The 13631-nt window shown below is 47.2% G+C and overlaps 1 protein-coding gene across 1 annotated transcript in view; it reads right to left on the bottom strand.

Annotated features, from left to right (window-relative positions):
* Window positions 1-13631, bottom strand: part of WBP1 (WW domain binding protein 1) — a 59018-nt gene that overhangs the window by 21258 nt on the left and 24129 nt on the right. The window contains exon 2 of the mRNA XM_069632480.1: window positions 10431-10533. Within this exon, the coding sequence (XP_069488581.1) occupies window positions 10431-10533 (103 nt within the window). The remainder of the gene's footprint in view (window positions 1-10430; window positions 10534-13631) is intronic.

The following is a 13631-nucleotide window of genomic DNA, read 5'->3' as shown; positions in this document are numbered from 1 at the left end:
TTGACATTCACTGTTTTTCAAAACACACATTTAAATGCGTTATCGGTTGCCATGGGTCGAGTGCATTTCTCTTAGGTCGAGTAGGTGAACTAATGTACTCGACCTGCAGGTCAAGCAGAATTTTTTTTTCAACGTCCAAGGCCCGTCTCCACTCACTAATGTCTTACTTCAGCGGTACACAAAACGGTTTTATTTTTGCATTTTATGCCTTGGGTAGAAATAACTTATGGTGACATTATATTGGTACATCATTGCAAATCAAATGGGTGTGTTTGCTAATCAAGAAAAATGTTCTTTGCAAACTGCTAATCAATTTTTGAAAACTAATTTATCACTCAAGTCAGCACATTTTATCTGCCAACTGCCTAGTCATATTTCATCAAAGATTGGGCCAGGTTGTTACAACACTTTTGGGACAGTGGATGGAGGCGATGGAGTAACAAGTCCAAATAGGGCCAGAGATTTAGTGGCTTGCAAAAATACTTTTATACAATATATATATTTTTTTAAATAAGTGTGATGGGTGACAAAAGAGATGCCAATTTTCTGAACACCCATTGTAACTTTGCTGCTTTGTTTAAGCTGAAGGAACCACAGTGAACAGTGGGTTTCATTTCCCAGCTGAGCAGGACGTGGTACATTTACTTTGTATTTTACAGCCCATTTTTGGAAGTTATTTATTAGGGAATACCGCTAGCATGGTCTTTTTTTGGCCAAATAAGAAGCATTTAACTCAAATTCGTTTTTTGTAATCCATACTTTGTTACAAGCTGAAATGTGCATTTCCCGCAGCACAGCAGAAATGAGCATAGTTGAGCTGTGTGGGTGGAAACAAAAAGTTTCTTATTTGTTTGTTGGAGTATTTTTACTCCCTATGGTATTTTGTTGGGTTGTATTTCCCAGTTTTAGGGCACAGGAGTGGTTGGTACGCAGTGTCTGTAGAGCAGAGTTCCTGCGCTTCAAACAGGTCTCCTGTACCTACCTAAAGCAGGCAAGCCACAGAGCAGTGGTCAGGCAAACGTTACTGCGCAAGGAGGATCCGCTCATTTGCAATGGGATTACCTTTATGAAAGGACTGAAAACTAACACAAGGATGACTCAAGAAGCTTAGATGGTTGTTGTATCGTAAACAAACATTGACAATGCCGAAAGTGCTTTTGTGTAGCCATGGGAAGCGCTGCAGTGGTATTAACTGGCCATCGATGGTAAAAGCTGCACGATGGTGCAAGTACCCGAGCATATAAAAGCACTACCTGCCAAATGTCCAATACTATTGGTTTTTGCCAGGGATTGTTTTAACAAGACCTCAGTGAAGGACCTGCATAGTTCGTATAAATCAAGGGGCTGAAGGCAGACTCGCTTAAGACTTATTACACCACTATTGAGTTTACAGCTCCAATTAACTCCCATAAGACTGCTTTGAAAAACGCTAGCAGGCACTTCAAGCACACAGTTTAATGGTAAGGTTTAAAAAAAAAAGCTAGCTTAAATAGATCCCAGGCGGATGCGTCTTAGGCAGGAAGTGGGTGGGAATGGCCATAGGGATTAGCATGGCCATGGGCAGTCAAAGGGTAAGCAAGTACGCCTTGCCAGCCCCCCTCCAAAGGCCTGATAGTGGCCCCGTCTTAATTCTATTCCGTCTTCACACCAACGAGGTCTGCAGGAATGCAAGGTTAGAGTGCCCAATGCCTTGCACCACTACCTGGACCATAGGTAAGCCCCTTTCTGGGCTAGTTCTACATCGCGCTCGCAGGCCATCCTTATTTTGCTAATTTACTGATTTCCTGCTACGCATATCTAACTGCCCACATGCTTTTGGATATGCGTTTCCTGCACTTGTTTTTCCTCTAATAATAACACTGCCACTTGCAACGTGCGACCTGTGCTCGTTTACCGATGCGAGGCACACATTCTAAGATGGCAGCCCGCATCCACATTGCAGGAGTGCCCGCGCTGGCGGCCTGCGATTGGCTGATGCTGCTCACATAAGCGGCCTATCTACAAGCTGGCAGGCCTGCCGGCCCTCCTCTAAGGCCCGATCCCATGTCCTCTGTCTACTCCCTGTCCACTACCGGACCACGGAAGGCTTGACTCTTGTACTCGTGTGTGCCGCCTCCCTGCAACATGGGGCTGGCGCCATGCTGGTAAACCACCTATTTGACCCTTGTACCTGCCTATACCTACTAGGTCCTCATATGCATGTAATTTATGCCGTGGCACAAGAAGCCTCCCGCACTTACCTGGACTATTGTATACCAGGGCTGTAATTCTCTGTACTGCACTTACTGTAACCATATTCTTAAAGTCAGCGCCAAGATGCCCGAGGGTGGTGTGAGCTTTACAAATAATTAACAAACTTACAAGCTTTGTATCCATCATATGCCATTTCTGCCTAGATGTACTCTCATGCAATAGTCTGCTTAAGGTGGCGCTTTAGGAAACACCGGAAAAGCAAATGATCCTGGATTTTTTTACTCAACACCTGTTCCACAATAACTGATTCAACAGAAAAAGCACAACCCTTAATACGGGATTGTCTGAAGCGCGGGACAGATGCGCAGTGCAGCGGCAGAATGCAAAGGGCGAGAAGGTGCTAAGGGCAGAATTTGGGCCCCAAGAACTCCGGTCCGGTTTCGTAGAACGCCCAATGAACTATACAATGGGGACTTGAACTTCCCATGTTGAGATACGGGAAGCCAGTGAAGCAACCCGAGAACAGTGGGGTGCCAGTAGCAATCCTAGCTGCAGAGTTTGAGGAAATCTGTAACATTTGAATGAGGTAAGCAGGCTGACCCAGATACAGAAACTTACAGTAATCAAGGTACCCAGATGCCAAAGAGGAACTCACCAAGTGAGGCAGATGAGACTGCAGGTAAGGAAGAACATTAAGAAGAATTAGGAGCCCGAGATGGACCGACATACTGAGCTAACCTGAACATCCAGAGAAAGAAGCAAAAAAACCTACTCTGACATTCTGCACAACCGAGGCAGGCTTCAGTAGTGCATACCCCAGAAAGCAGAGGACCAAAGATTGGCAGAGGCAACAGGGTCCACACACCAAATCCTCACTTTGTCACCATTTGTGCAAAGCCAGTTGTCGCTCATCTATGTGCGTACAGAGAGTAAACAAGAGTGACATCGCACAGCAGTGACCTGCAGCAAAAGATGGAGACAAACAAGAATGTGTGCACCATCCACACAGGAAAGGCAGCGAAACCCAAAAGAGTGAATCAACTTGGATGTAGACATTAAACAGGAGAGGAGAAAGCAGAGCCTTAGGGCACACCACAAGTGATTGTAACAGACAAAAAAGTGTAAGGAGCGAGACAAAGAGGGAACGATCGGATAGAAAGGAACGAAACCAAGCAAGCACCAAGCCAGAGATACCCGGAGCAGACAGCCATCAGTGGTGTTGAAAGCGGCTGAAAGATCTAACAAAGCAAGGCCCCAACATCACCCTGATCAACCAGACCAATGTGTCCAAGGCGGAAATCAAAACAGACTCAGTGCCCCGTCCAGAACCCTCAAGAAAAAAAAAAAGGAAGAGTGGTAACCAAAGATTCAAGCAGTTTCATCAGGAAAGAGAGAAGGGACATCGAGCGATAGTTAAGAGGGATAAGTGGGTCCAGAGAAGGTTTCTTAAGACGGGGGGAGTAGGGGGAGGGAATTACCAGGGTGTTTAAGCACCAAGGGGTTATAGCGGTTAGCAAATGACAGATTGATTGCAGACGAGACTGGCGGGTGCAATGGAAGGGTTGATATCCTTAAGGATGATGAAAGGGATATAATCTGAGGGGTACACCGACTTCAAAGTGGTAGTAGCGTGGAGAACATCCTGCACATGGAACGCGGGAAAGGAAACTGCGCCAACACTAACAGCAGATACAGGAGACAGAGTCCGATATCTTAAGTTGAATTGACAATCTTTTCGTATAGAAACAAAAAGAGACAAAGTAAAAAGATGAGGGGACCACCGAGGTAGAAGATTAGTCAGAAGAAAGGGATTGAACACGTTTAAACATTTCCATAGGCTGGTTGACCACCAATTCAAGCCGGGAGGTGAAGAAAACACATTTGGCCTCAACGGTGACTGCCTAGTAAAGATTAGTATCCTGCGAAGAGCCAGGCAAGCATACACTAGTGAGCTATACATTGGAGTTATTGTTGAAGGTTTTATGGGAAGGAAGCCCAGTAGTGCAAGTGCACGTGGATGTGCCATTTATATGCAAGATAAAAACGAAAATTCTTCGTTTAGGTTATAATTCAAAGAGTGTTTACGAGGGTTACGGGGGGTTATGCGAACTAGATGTCTTCAAGGAAGGAAAAGCACAGTGCTGGTTGCTCTCAACAGATTGGAGTACAAGTACAGAGCAGTTTTTTGTTGAAATAAAACGACTGGAATAGGGGATAAGAATGACATGGTGGGGTCCCAAATGAGAACCCTAATCAATCTGCCAAAATATACATTCAATGTATCCACTTGCTCCCTTTATGGCCAACGTTAGAAATATCTCCCTTAGCTTTCCACCACAAGTAAAGCAGTCCCCTTTTCTGTCCATCTCGCTCAGCATAGGCACCGCTACCGCCCAGCCCATGTTCAGTGGTGCACTCCTCCCATAACAGCACAGTGGTGTGGTGTGGTGCACTGCCCTTCCATCAGCATTGCTCCTTCTCATGCGCACTAGGAGAAGCGAACAATGGGCAATCACTTAAGGGTTCCAATGGGCTAGGATCCATTTACTGCCTGGTTAGCTTAAAACCACCAGCTACAACTTTGTCTCCACACGAAAGTGGTGCCATACAAGCATTGCTATGTGATAACTCTGTGGGTTTGAAAATGTGCATAAAAAGACATAGCTGAAGCGCATACATTAAAATACAGAATCTCCTGCCCAACTGGTAATTCCGGATACCCAGGAGCTACTTTTTGCTCCCGGTCAACAAACCCTAATTTCGATCCCTACCTTACAGAATTAAGAGTAAAAAATTGCCTTGGAATCCTACAATTATATAGGTCAGTTATGTACAGTATATGCAGCACGAGTGATGTGTGAAGAACCCCAGGTAAAGAATGGTTGCCAGGAACGTGTACAGTAGCCAAGTATTGAAATTCTGAAATACTCCTAACACACACCGGCACTCTGGGATCTAATGATGAAAAACAACGTATCCGCTCCAGGGGGAAACACTTCAAGATGATTTGGTGAGCACAGGGCGGAGGGGCAACACTTAAGACTGCTTACAATGTACAATTCACTCAGTGGCAGGGTCGGGCAGATTTGTAGTCACATGTTCCAAGTAAAGAGGTTGCTGTTCGAAATTTCGCCAGGGCTGGACATTGCTGGGAGCTACTTAGCGCTAGCTTCTAGCCCAGAAGAGACTACCAGGAGCTACTTTTGGCTCCCCAGGCCAACTGGTGCCCAACAAACATGCACATGTGACATTAACTGTGACTATTTCAGAATGTTAATAAAGAAGAATTAGAATGCATCTAGTTCACATTTAAACAATGATTAAAACATAAGGAGCAAAAACATTAAAGTGTGTATCTACTCGCTCCCGGTTCCCCAGGAGCAATCTGCTCCCTACTGGGTGATGCTCGACACCCAAAAACGGGTCTTAGCCCGCACAAACCTCAATTACGAACCCAGTCATAGGCTTGGAGTTGGTGTGTAGAGATGTACCCAGAATTATGATGGATGTTATGTTAATGGTATATACCCAATAAACGTTGATTGAATTACCATTGCTGGTACCATCCTCTGGCACAGCCTCCCTGCCTCACAGTCTTGAACCGGACCTCCTCAAATTCAGGAAACTCCTCAAGGCCTTCCTTTTCTCTTCCTCTTTCCCTCTCCCTCTGTCTTGCTAACCTCCTCTCTTCTCGCTTTTTTCCCTCCTTCCTCCTCTTCCCCAAACTGCTCAGCTCGCTGACTGGTTGCCTGGTGCACCTCCAGAGTCTACATGTCCCATGCTCCCCTGCCAGTCCGGCACTTGCCTCCAGGCCTCTGCACTTTGCTTGGCACTGCTGCACTATGCTCCATGAGAGGGGCAACTACTCTGCAGTTAAACTTGGCCCCTGCTAGACTGGGCACACTTGTCCCCTCTGCCCCTCCCTGCGCACTTGCACAACCTTTAATGTACTAGGCCTAGCAAGTCTGTCTGCCCGGTTGTCCCTCTGTCCACCCCTACCTAGCCAGTCCTACTACTGTAGTTGCTTGTACTGTACGTTCCTTTCCCTCTAACCCCACCTCCCAAACCCCACCCCCGTCATGCACTTACAAGATCTACCTCTGGCCTAGCATGCTAGTTACTGTTCCATTATTTGGAATCTTCAAGGCCTAAGAACGGCGACTGTATTCCCTGTTGCCCTCCCGCGTTGAAGCGCTTTGAAGCACTTTGTTTATTTGAAAAGTGCTTATACACAAGTGCTTCAATTACAAAATGATGCATTTTACCAATTGTATTTAAAACTATTGAATTAAGCCTCTGTGGCACACTGAGGAACTGGCTAAATGTAAATATGAAAATGAACCCCAAAACAATCGCTCACGCCGACTCCTGAAGAGTACCCATGACAGAATGAAGATGTGCGAGACGACGGGACCCCAAAGCCGGACATTCAGCGGACGCTACTTCCTGTCCGAGATACAGGGCGACTTGCGTATCAGCCCTGTATTCAAGGGTGGACAGCATTGTGACCAGAAGGGAGCCACAAGTACAGCAATGGCTCAGGGTGTTACTGGCCCACTCCAACCCCTAACAAAGTATTGCTAGCTAGAAGCATTTCATTTCAGTGCCAGATTTCAGCTGCTCATTTCACGCATGCACACATTGCCTAGTTGGAGGGAGGGTGACGAAGGGTAAACTACAAAGACGGCCATTTAAGAGAGCAAATCTATTTAAAATGTACATGAGGGCCGTGCACAGAGGCCAAACGGGGAGGCAGTCTGGGTGCAGAAGCTAGGTAAGTGGTGCAGACATGGACAAGGGGCGTGAATACTGGGTGGGCCTGCAGGAGGGAGTGTGTGGGAGGTCCCCGGAGCACCCATGCGGGAATGCCCCGAACTGCTGTAACCCCCCCCCCCATTAAGACAGCATATACCCAGAGTTGGACGAGACTCCCATTTTGTGGATTACAGACTCCATTTTGTTATTTCGTACTGGCAGGCTAGCCGTGAACTTAGAACACAGGCCTGCAGCTCTCCCAGCCAAGCACACACAGCGAGCAAGCTACTCCCCCATCCAGCCCCCCCCCCCCCCCCGCCACCCCACGTCCTCGCCTGTGCCATCTCTGCAGTTGTTCGGTACTCATGAGACTAGCCGTGAGAATGCTACAAACTTTACACTGTATCCTCTGTCTTCCGTCTGACTTCATGGACCCTGACATGTCCCAGCACAGGGGCCGGCAACAGAAGTCGTTCATCTCTAGAAACCTGACCCACACCCCACAGACCCTGGCCATAAAGAATACTATCCCCAAACACATAGTCAAGCAGCTAGAAGCGACCCTTAAAGTATGGTTGATTGTTCACGTACCAATAGAAGAAAACCAAGTGTCTACCTGCACGCGATTAGAACAAGCTGCTAATTTTTTGTAGAATAATGCAAGACTTGTAGTAGAACAATAAGCATATTAGTATACTTTATGATATATGTGTGATCAAAAGCTCAACGTTAGACTACAGTTATAAAAGTATAATGTGTGTTAACGTGTAGTATAACTTTGTTTAACAGAAATGGATTGCAATAACGAAATGCATAACCAAACATAATACTGTACATGCCAGCACAAAGATACCTCGTTTTTAAGTTCAATGTAAATACATGAATGATATTGTGTAAGACCAATACACCAATCACTCTGACCAGTATGTTCAGATTATGACACTGGGTTAAGGCCGCATAAGCAGAACCTGAATCATGAACTGCTTAATGTAGTATGGACAATTTAAGCATGCGCATATTTTTATTATAAGTTTGTAGACAAATGTAACCAAAGCGTAATAAGCCACATGTAAAAGCCCTTTATGTAAAACCCATTCCTAAAGGCCCCGAGTTTCCATGCGATGCAGAACTACACTGCCAAGGTGTTTCGATTCTCCCCCACTCTTCATAGTGTCAAAGCAGATTAACAGAGATTTAATGATGTTTAAACAACCGGTCATTAACTCTCACAATACCATTTAGGACCATGATGGTATGTGCCTCTTGTGACCTAGCCTTTAATGTGCAAGTCCAGCCTTAGATTTAGAGCCCTCTTTGTTGCTTGTCAGATGAACGTTCCAGACCACACAGTGACCTCAAAAGTCTTATAGTTTGTCAATATATTTTGTATTGTATCACACAGTTAAGCCAGCCTGTCAATGGAACAACCACTGTATTTAAGAGCTGTATCTTGGCCAGTGATAAATTAACATGTATTAGAAACATGTTTTCCTAAGTACCTAAGCCCACAGGTCTCTGAGCTCGCTGGACAACGCAGATGATGGTATTCCATGAATGGGAGTGTGTGGCCACAAGGGCACATGTCAAATGGCTATTTAATAAAGAAAAGAAACATCTCGACAGTTGCCGATTCTGCATACCAATTCGATGAGCCCAGCCGACCGATTGTCCCAAGAAGCATCATCGCCACACCATATGTTCCTGAGCCAACCACATCCCTTCAACCCTATAGCACCTATAGGTGTTCACCCCTAGTGACCAATACCAATTGTACATGTGCCCCTTAGGCCTTGGCTCTGTTTGATGACACAAATGTATAAAAGTCATTTGTAACATGTTTTCTGCAGAGCGCTCTCGGCGTGAGCAGAGTAGGGTCTGCTTGCCCTGTTTTGAAATCTTTTATTATAACCAGCACTTGGTCTTGGTCTCATTCCCTCCAGGGATGTGTCTTGATTGACTTTATTAAGAGACATAACTGCATTTTGGGTGGGGGGGGGGGCTTCTCACTTTCAGGAGCTGGGGTTGAACAGTCAGCCTCAGAGGGTGAGAGGCTTCAGTGTGGACCTGGGGTAGAGGCATTGAGAGCGGGGGAAAAAAGCAAGCAGTTACCAGGTTTCCACGTATGATCCAGGCCCACCTTATTGCCTCTCGATGGATGCGAATTTGCATTAAGTTAGGTTTAATATAGCCTTGTGGAAAGAGGAAAGGGGTCATTATCACGCGATAATGAACCGCAACCAAGTAATGGCCCAAGGTGAAGCCAAGTGTTGGGGGGAAGGGTCATTATACCAGGCCATAATGACCCCTTCCAAGGTCTCCAAGAATATCAGCATAGTGCGTATATTAATGTTTTGGAGTTTGTGGTAGAAGTAAAAACGTTGCTTTAATAATGAGCAAACTAAATGATAGGTTATTTATAACGCGCTTAATACCCAGAGGTTCCTAAGCCCCGGACCCGGGGATCAAACCTGTGTTGCCCCGTGTCGTCTTGCTTCCAAGGCGAGCACGTTGCCGCTGAGCTATCATATGGACAAACGAGTTTGTTAAATGCATTTAGTGAGTAGTATTTAAGGCGTCTTCATAAAGCATTTAAATTGCAAACTTGGATATACTGGAGCGGGTTTAACATGAGTATGCATTAGGGGTCCTCGAGCATTTCCCCAGGTTTAGCCCTTTGTTTGGATGAAGGGGATGTAGCAGCAGAAAGAAGCTCCCTCCCGGAAAGGAAGTGTGCTGCTCGCTGCTCCCTCCCGGAAAGGAAGTGTGCTGCTCGCGGCTCCCTCCCGGAAAGGAAGTGTGCTGCTCGCGGCTCCCTCCCGGAAAGGAAGTGTGCTGCTCGCTGCTCCCTCCCGGAAAGGAAGTGTGCTGCTCCCTCCTGGAAAGGAAGTGTGCTGTTGGAAAATAAAACCTTGCCTGGAAATTCCATTATTGCTTCACGGTTTACCTTTGAAGAAAAAATGCAGCCAATGCTGGTAGTTATTGCCTGCACTCGGATTGGCTGAGGGGAGGTCAATAACCATGTCCATGTGCCAACAGTGAATATTTTTGTGGAATGCATTTGTAACTGTGGCAGAGTCACAGATGCAGTCGAAACTCCAGACAGAGCCAGAGTGTGTTCTGAAGTTCCCAAGACCGCTCTAGCGCAGAATGCAAGCAAGTTAAAGGAACCATCAACGAGATGCCAACGGCCCGTAGAAGCTTGAATAGGGAAACATGTGTATGGCTAAAAGGACGTGCCCGAGGGTGCCTGAAGTGTAAGAATTCTAGAAACAGCAGAAACGGACAGGCTTGGACTACTGCGGAGGTAATGAAGCGCTCCAATGGACCAGGCATTCGGTCAACCAACTCCCCCACAGACCAGTTGAGTACGAGAACCACTGAACAGTATGAAACATGGCGAACCCCCAGAACCCCCCCCCCCCACTTGCAGGAAGCTTCCCAGTAGCACGGAGCTGCGTGGGACTCGCTTGCGCAATACTTACACCATAGTTCGTAATAGTAGGTGCAGCAGCCCGTCTCCCCGCAGCAGTGGCCCGTCTCACACACGTATGGCTGGTTGTTCACCCCGGGACAGTACTCACGAGCCTGCAAGGAATACATTTCAGCATGAAGTTCACAACAGCGCGCAGTCACACACTTTTGGCTCTATGCTCCCCCTCACCCCCCATGTTAGCTGCTGCAATCAGATACTACTTAGGAAGGACAGCCAGTTACCCCTCCCTGGGGACAGGCACAGTTAGCCTAGGATTGCCAGCCATGCAGGTATATTACATGTGCGCGGCTCTGAAGACAGTGGGTGACCAGAACAGGCTTCAGACCGCCCTCCTCACAGGTGCAGCTGAAGCACGCTTGGCACATTCTGCCCTTCGCCCTGGCAGACATAGGGCAGCGACGCCAGTACGGTGCTGTATATTCACGGTTGGTTTATTTACCAGACAGGCTGCCAACACGACATAGGCTCTTAGCTAAACAAACTGCAGAGAACAAGGCTGTACCAGACCAAGAGGACAAACATGGCCGGGGCAGCAACACAAAACCCAGTAAAAGCCATTCATATGCAATAGGCAGTTTCCAACAGCTAGGGGGGTGGTCAAGCAGCGTGCTCTCGAGACTGCTGGCAGAATAACTAGGAAGGTAACGAAGCTGGCGTGAAGCACATCTCGGATCACCGCTGCACCCCGCTCCCTTGAGTAGGGTCACTCAATGAAAAGGCAGACTCACATCCCCGCGCACATCCTCTCTGCCCTTCGAGGAACGGGTGGGCGCTGGACGTTCACTTTGCAGCCCAGAGCTGACCCATGGCGGGGGACATGGTTTACATGAGGACTGTGCTGGCATGACCAACGCTGGCGACATTGCATGCAAGCCTACTACTGGTCCAGGCAAAGCCACACGATCAACTTATGAACTCTTGCAAGTTTATCAAATCACAAGGAATGCACACGGTTCAGAACAAAAATCCCCTCACATTCTGGATGACAGGTTCAAGATAGCACTAGGCCATTTCAGCTAAAAAGCCACCCAAGCACAGCACCACCCAGCAGCCATCACTGGAGGTTCGCCTCCAGATTAGAGGCACACAGCCGTGGCCATGCAAACGTTGGCTGAAAAATCTTGCTTTTTGTCCCATAGGAGGACTCCCCGCCTCCAGCAACTTTCCGGAGATGAACGTTATGGTACATTAACACATATTTTAAAGCCAACCTATTGCCTTATGTGTGCAAGAACTCTGAAGTAAGTTTTACAGAGAATAACCAAACTGTAAATGCGACATTGTTCGAGACGTCAACTCAAGTGTGGACAAGCAGCACATCTTGACAGTGTTGCAATGCACTGCCGGTAGGCTAGGCCAGGCCATATGATGTGTAGGGGTGGAGGAAAAGACGAGATCACTGTTATTTCTATAGCTCCAATGAACAAAGACACGAGGTCATCAAAGCGCAAGAGAAGGAAATGGGAGCTAAAAGCAGCCACGTGGTACCTGCCCCTCCCTTGTTCCTTGTCCAGTACTTAACCCAAGTGGGCATACCTCTGGCCCAGGAACATTTCCCACTCAACAGGAAAACAGCAGCAGGGCTGGAGTCCTCCTTGCGATAGGCCACAAGGAGCAATGTTGCTGTGTTTCTTCAGGACATTTGTCCTGCGGTGCAGGAGGGAGTGAGGAGAAGTACACCCGGGACTGTGGGCGGGGGGAAGGAGAAGCAATATCAATCGATATCAAGTGTGATGGACTGATCTGCGAGTAGGCAGGCATCACGGCAAGTCTAAACTCAGACAATGGGCACAGTAGAAGGGGCATTCATGGAAAAACTCCCTAGTTCTACTTTACACAACTAGTCATCTCACAGTAAGGGAAGCACACTAGACTGGCACCTCACCAACATGGCCCTTGAAATCTCCACCATCCCCGGTATCCTGGTCGGACAATTTCCTCATTGAATTTGTCCGATCTTAATTTAATGCTTATGCGCACCCGCCTCTCCTCCTTTCTCACTTCAACACCTCCAGCTAACAGCCTCTTCGTCATGATGCACGAACATCAAAGCCAAAATTTCCAAACCCATCAACTTCTGGTTCTCGGATAAACCTCCAGCAAAAGTAGATGAAAAGTCCTCAGTACCCATTCTAACTTCGCACAGGTCTTACTCTCTTCACCCACAAAGCTAATTCATACAACAAGAGAATTTCCAAAAGACTCGAGGTGTGAGCTTCGCCGTCGCTGCCCCCTCATTCTGAACTCTTCCCTCAAACATAAGAGGCAAAGCCTCCTGCACTACTTTCAAGAAACTGGTGAAAACCTAGCTCTTCATTAAGTATGATTAATGACACACTGCACCTTTTGTCTGCAATCCCCTCCTCCTAGCAGGACTCCTTCTAGATAGGCATAGTTCCACGAGTTGGGACAACTAGTTCCCGGTGGGAATGGATCCCTCCCCCCAGGTTGCAATCCTTTTTCAAAAGGTTAAAGCCAAGTTCCAAAGCAGCAACCGTTATCTGCTTCAGAAAGAAAACGGTCCAACAAAAAGTTCTGGTTATCAAGAGAATGACTTACTTCTCTTGGCTCGTCTTTCTTCCCCGACTCTGGAGTCGGCTTTCAGTCAGCGGCGCCTCCGCAGCTGCAAGCTTCAATCAGAACGCGCGGTTCGCCCTGCTTTCTAGCCCTCAAGAACAACCAGAGCTTCTCTCAGGGTTTGTCCGAGCGGTCTCCAGGCCTGGACCGGCTCTGGACTTTCCCGCTTGTTCTCGTATCCCAGTCTCCCCCTTCCTTCCTAAACCATGCTTCCTCTCGCAGTTCCTCCACGGAGGATCCAACTCCTTTTGCAGTCCTCTTTTTGTATCCTCTGCACAGTTCCATTGAATGCAATGCGTGCCTTGGTGCTGCAGGATATTCCTCCACAGTGCTTCTTCGACCCAGGCTTGATACGAGTACGCTGTACAGGGTTAGGTGGAATCTTTCTAGTCTCAGTATGTTCTACGAGGACAGCGTTTTCTGTTCCACAAAAACATATGGAGGCGTCGGGAATAACAGGGATGTTGGGGTAAAGGATGTGTATAATACATGTAGAAGGTATTTAAAGCTTAATGAGTCATTTATAATGAACAAAAGGTTATAGCATGCTGCCCATGTGCAAGTTAGATCTGCAACTGCCTATGCACCAAGCTTGTGATCAGTTCAGTAACCT

Source organism: Ambystoma mexicanum, chromosome 6q, assembly GCF_040938575.1.
Source record: "Ambystoma mexicanum isolate Mex_15411 chromosome 6q, UKY_AmexF1_1, whole genome shotgun sequence".
NCBI classification, from domain to species: Eukaryota; Metazoa; Chordata; class Amphibia; order Caudata; family Ambystomatidae; genus Ambystoma; species Ambystoma mexicanum.
This window is presented reverse-complemented; position numbering and strand designations above follow the sequence as displayed.